The sequence below is a fragment of the Antedon bifida genome, chromosome 6, assembly GCF_963402885.1.
Source record: "Antedon bifida chromosome 6, ecAntBifi1.1, whole genome shotgun sequence".
Taxonomy (NCBI): Eukaryota; Metazoa; Echinodermata; class Crinoidea; order Comatulida; family Antedonidae; genus Antedon; species Antedon bifida.
The window spans coordinates 11,043,437-11,049,182 of NC_136231.1; the positions used below are offsets into that span (position 1 = coordinate 11,043,437).

General features: G+C 31.9%; 1 protein-coding gene across 1 annotated transcript; it reads left to right on the top strand.

Moving 5' to 3' along the window:
- Positions 1 to 1,999: 1,999 nt before the first annotated feature.
- Positions 2,000 to 4,011, top strand: LOC144845167 (uncharacterized). Its single transcript, XM_078702320.1, has 3 exons — positions 2,000 to 2,071; positions 2,231 to 2,537; positions 2,960 to 4,011. Exons 1-3 carry the CDS (start codon positions 2,000 to 2,002, stop codon positions 3,616 to 3,618), a joined length of 1,038 nt encoding a protein of 345 aa, XP_078558446.1. The 3' UTR covers positions 3,619 to 4,011.
- The last annotated feature ends 1,735 nt before the right edge of the window (positions 4,012 to 5,746 follow it).

Below are 5,746 nucleotides of genomic sequence, written 5' to 3' on the forward strand. Positions count from 1 at the left end.
ATAACACCTACCAAAAGAAGGCTGTTAAAATGGAAAATAAGCACAGATACTTGCCTACAATGCAACGTAGTAGAGGATGATGCCCATTTCTTTTATGAGTGCATTGAAGTAAAACCCTTATGGGAATATATTAACGTTTACACCATGCACAAATTTGGGATCGAGGCAAATTACCGAAACATTGTGCTAGGTACAGGAAACAAATATGTAGACCACATGTTCTCTATTGGATGCTTCTGCGTTTACAAGGCACATACTTTGAAAAATGTAAACAAATGGACCGGATCACTGTCTCGTCTTTTTATGGCGGAAAAAAACAAAAGATCTTACCTTAACCACCTATTATAATTTGTATTGATGTGAATCTGATTATTTAAAATATATTACATAATAATGTTGTATAATACACATAGGCAGTTTAATTTTATCTTATATGAAATATGAATTAAAAAAAAAATTGTATAAATTAATATTGAAAACAAAAAAAGAAACGTAACGCAACATAAGTAACGCACGAGAAGATAAGCAAACAAATATAACCATGAGACATAAAACTAGACACAGGAGTAAGAAAAGCATTTTTAATATTTTTGTTTTTGTTGTTTTTTTTTTATATTTGTATTTTAAAATAATGTATATAATCTGTATATAGGGTATAAATGAATCATCTGTCAAAAAATACTACCGAAAATAATTATATAACATTAGTAAATGTATCTCCTACAGTACATTTATTAGTTAAGTGTTCACAATTTTATATGGTGAGAATTATAGAACAAACAAAAAATACTAGAAAATTATGAAAAAAGGTGGATAACAGAAATATTAATGTTCTGATTCCAAGAACAGTAACGTTGATAAAATTTTTAAAAAAATAAAAAAAAATATATATATATATATATATGTAAACCAAACAAAAGTAAGAATAACAATGAATAGTTATTATTATTATTAGAAATAATTGTATTAATCTGTTGATGAAATGATATGAATAAATAGTGGTTAACGCCACAAAAGAGAAAAAAAAAGCATAAATGGAAATATCATAGCTTAATTATTGAATTTTAAAAAGTGGAAATTTTTGCATTTTTCGAAAAAATTCCTTTGGTCCCACTCAGTGAAATTTTCGAAAATTGGCCAAATTATGACCCTTTTATTTTTTTGACATAACTAGTTACTATGGCTCTATAAGATGATGTTAACACAATTTATGTGCATACATTGTAATATTATAGCATAATTATTGAATTTAAAAAAGAGGAAATTTTGGCTTTTTTTCGAAAAAAAATTTCTATGGTCCCCCGCAGTGAAATTTTCGAAAAATGGCCAAATTTCGACCCTCTTATTCTTTGACATTTAACTAGTTACTATGGCTCTATAAGATAATGTTAACACAATATATGTGCATTAGTGTCAATATTATCGCGTAATTATTTAATTTAAAACAGTAGAAATTTTGCCAATTTTTCCAAAAAAAAAATCCTTTGGTCCCCCGTTGGTAAATTTGTCGAAAAATGGCCAATTGTCGACACTTCTTGACATAATTAGTTATTATGGCTCTATAAGATGATGTGAGCGCAATATTATGTGCATAAATGACAATATCATCGCACAATTATTGAATTAAAAAAAGTAGAAATTTTGCCAATTTTTCGAAAAAAAATCTCTGTACTTAGTATTATAGTACAGAGAAATTTGCGAAAAATAGCCAAATTTCGAACCTTTTATTTTTTTTTACATAACTAGTTGCTATGGCTCTATAAGATCATGTTAACACAATATGTGCATTAGTGGCAATATTATGGCATAATTATTGAATTTAAAAAAGTAGAAATTTTGCCCATTTTTCTAAAAAATCTCTGTTTTATAGTACAGGGAAATTTGCGAAAAGTAGACGTTTTTATTTTCTGACATAACTAGTTGCTATGGCTCTATAAAGTCCCTTTCTCACAGAGCTGTGTGCCAGGAATGTGTGAGAACGGGTCGTCTTGGCATCGACATGACCTGCTTTATACCTAGTAATATTACTAGGGATATTCCCCGCAATGCGAGACGGGCATTCCGTGAGAGCGTAACGCAGTTATATTCCCCGTCGCGGGGCTTTGACACCTTGTGCGCGGTCAAGTGTATCACTTTGGCGCCGATTCAATTCAATTGTCAAAATGTCGAACTGGAGGAATAACGAGATTAGGGAGCTTCTTGAAATAAGGGGACAAGAAGAAATTTGTAGACAGATGGGACAATAAGGTCGGGAGCTGTTTACGTTAATATTGTTTGTAAGCTGGCTGTGGTTGGCGTAAAACGAACAAAAAAACAAGACATAAGCAAACTGAAAACGTTAAAGGCCAGGTACCATGTCATTAAAGACAAAAACAACAGGTCTGGGAAGCAAAAGCATACTTGGCCATATTATGATTTGTGCGATGCAATTTGGGGACACAGGCCATGTGCCCAACCTGTCCGAGTTCTAGAATCTATTGTAAGCCCAGATGATGAAGATGAAGCTGGAGATGATGCAGAAGATGATACAGTCGTGGGTAAGTCTAGCAAAGTTACTGTTGTCACTCACTACTAGTCTACGGTACCTATTATAACTAGGCCTAACTACTCTAGCTCTACTCGCCCAGACCAGGGCAGGCCCTACTACTCTTCCTAGGCCTAGGCTAAGCCAAAATTATATTATACCATAAATCTATATCATCAATTTGGATCCTTTCTAAATATTTTATACAGTTGTTATTATATTAATAAATATAAACTAAATACTTAATTTATTTAGGTAAGGTTACATAGTTCATGACCGCTACTCACTGTAATAATATAGTAGTACTACTACTAGGCCACTATTTATATTGTTCTTAATACTCAATTAATAATTAGTGACTTTCTATTCTATGTGCTTATTTTAAGTTAGTTATTTTGTATTTTCTGTTTTAAATATAAAATTATTTTTTTATAGATCAAGAGCCATTAGAAGTTAATTCAGAGGCTACTGTAGAGGAGGATGACCCTATACAGGAAGTTGAAAATGCTCAAGTGGTTGAAGATGTTGAAGTGTTAGAATTTGTGGATACAAATGTTCTTGTTCAAGAAGATGATGATGTAGATCAACCAGCTGGTCCAGTGCAGGTAGAAGAAGAAAGACCCAGAAAAAAGGCAAAAAAGACAAAACTAGACAAATCTATGGAAGCTGTCTCAACACTAATAGCAGACAGATTTGAGGCATCCGAGAAAAGATTGATAGAGGATGTGAGGAAACTAGCGAAAGAACAGAGGGACTGGGAATTAAAAGTTGAAAGAGAGAATAGGAATGCCCAACAAGAGCTTTTTACACAAGTACAAAACAATCAAAGGGATATGCTACAACAGTTTACAACATGCATGACAACAATGATGACAATGCAAAATCAACATGTTCCCAATCAAATCCAACATCTAACTCCTGTTTTTTACACCAATCAGCCACGAGTTAATTACAATATGGGTCCTCAATCACACACTCAAGGATACTTATATCAGTCATCTTCTTCACCATCAGCTACTTCACCTTACAGCGGTAATAATACATCATCATCAAGCTCAGCAGACAGCAGCCAAGGAGAATTGTATACACTTTAGACACGTTTTAAACAAATCATTGTGTTTTATGTTAATTTAATGTAATCCTGGAGTTGTTAAATAAAAATGATGGAAAATAGTAAATTTTTAATTACTGTATACTAATAATGTTAATTTAAAACTTGGGACGATACAATGATTATTTTCTGTCAAAACAAGTGTACACCATGACATTATTTTAGTAAACTCCTTTAATCACAGCTTATGCTATTTTTCATATGTTGACCTTTTAGCACTATCAATACATCATTTTATTGTTACAAATTAATTGTTTAGTTATACAAACAAACATTAATTGCTGGTAAGATTTTTTTTTATTAAAATCAAAAAGGTTTTATTTTTTTAGTTATACATCTACTGTACTATTATCAATACCAAAAACACCTGTTAAATGTAAACCTTTTAACATGTTAAGTTAGCTATTTAAAAATTACATTAATCAAAAAACTAAATCAGTTTAACAACAATGATTCACAATTTTAACAAAATAATTAGTTTTCCTGTTTTATTTAAAAATTACTTTTACTGCCGTTACGCAATACATTTGGTTGTAGTCGCTGTTTCTAAAACGCAGTAGACAAACAACAATTCAATAGTACGAACATCAGGTACATTCCTTTTATTTTAGCTGGCTTAACACAATACCACTGCTTACCGGTGAGCTGGCTTAACAACACCACTGCTTGTACCGGTTATAACCTTCTATCTACGTAAACTGTTTTTATACACTGTAACACTTGTCCAACTGGTAAACAGTAACTTACTAACATAGATTCCGCATCTCCGTTGCCTTTTATAAGCGAACACATTTGTTATGCAAATTAAAAACTTTACGGCTGACTAAGCCAACAACACCGCATGGTGTTTAACAATACACCACTAACTTTACTGTAGCAACAATTACAGTAATAAAAAAACTGTTTTTTGTTTTCTATAAGATAATACTGTAATAAAGTGTATTATTATGTATATCGTGTATATATATAAAATTAATATATATGTCTGATTATTGTTTAATAAAAAATACTAAAAATGACATGATTGTTAATCTATTTATTGCGTTTAGGTTTGCATGATGAGAACATTTCTAATCAACAAAAAGTTTGGGATACACCACATGAAGATACTTAAAACTTAGTTTAAAATTTACAAGAATGCCGAAACTGCATCACGAATATCTGATGTTACATCTATATTCTGATTATTTGGATCAACATTATCATTTGGTTGCACCAAACCATGCTGCCTTTCATAATTGCGCATTTCTTCGTCCCACTCAGGATAGAACTGTTCCTTATACATCTCACATATGTTGTGCAGAACAGAGCATGACGCAACCACATCCGATACAAATGAAATATTGACATCATTCCTCTTTAGAAGTATTCTCCATCTTCCCTTCAGACGACCAAATGCGCTTCCAACGACCATTCTCGCAGAGCTTAACCGTGTGTTAAATCTTCTTTGATCGGCTGGTAATGCATGGTTGGTATATGGTTTCATTAGCCACTTTTTTAAGGGATATGCAGCATCACCGATGAGAAACACAGGTACTTCTACACCATTTATCACTTTAGAATTCTGAATAAATAAAACAATTAAATGAATTATGTTGCTATCATGCCTTTCTTATTCGTGTGTTTATAGAAATCCTAGCCATTAATAATAAGCAATTAATTACACAAAAGCTTACCTCCATAGGAAAAAGATGACCATTTTGCCTGTCCTCTGCAAGGGAAAATATGTTTGAATTTGCCAAAACCCTTGCGTCATGCGTTCTGCTTGGCCATCCAATGTTTACATCTGTAAAGCTGTATTTATGAAGAACATTTGTTAGATTAACCATACTTTTTTTTTAGAATCATGCATTTGGAAGTAGAATAATATAGATTATTCATAGGCCTAATCCTGGATAGAATAGCATTAAACAAACACCTTAAGCAGTTACAGCTCTTTTTGTACAATAATTTAGTTAAATAATTTTTAACCAACCAAAAGTTATGATCCACCATTGCCTGCATTATCACAGTGTGCCATCCTTTCCTGTTGGAGTAGCGCTCTGTAGTTGCACCCGAAATATAAATATATCAAGAAATATATCAATATTGTATCAAATTTAGACATTTTA

What these genes read in the sequence shown, in the direction of transcription:
- LOC144845167 (XM_078702320.1), top strand. Translation starts at nt 2,000, where the DNA reads ATGACCTGCTTTATACCTAGTAATATTACTAGGGATATTCCCCGCAAT. An exon ending in GACGGGCATTCCGTGAGAGC is followed by an intron (nt 2,072 to 2,230) that starts GTAACGCAGTTA and finishes AGAAATTTGTAG; the next exon opens with ACAGATGGGACAATAAGGTC. An exon ending in AGAAGATGATACAGTCGTGG is followed by an intron (nt 2,538 to 2,959) that starts GTAAGTCTAGCA and finishes ATTTTTTTATAG; the next exon opens with ATCAAGAGCCATTAGAAGTT.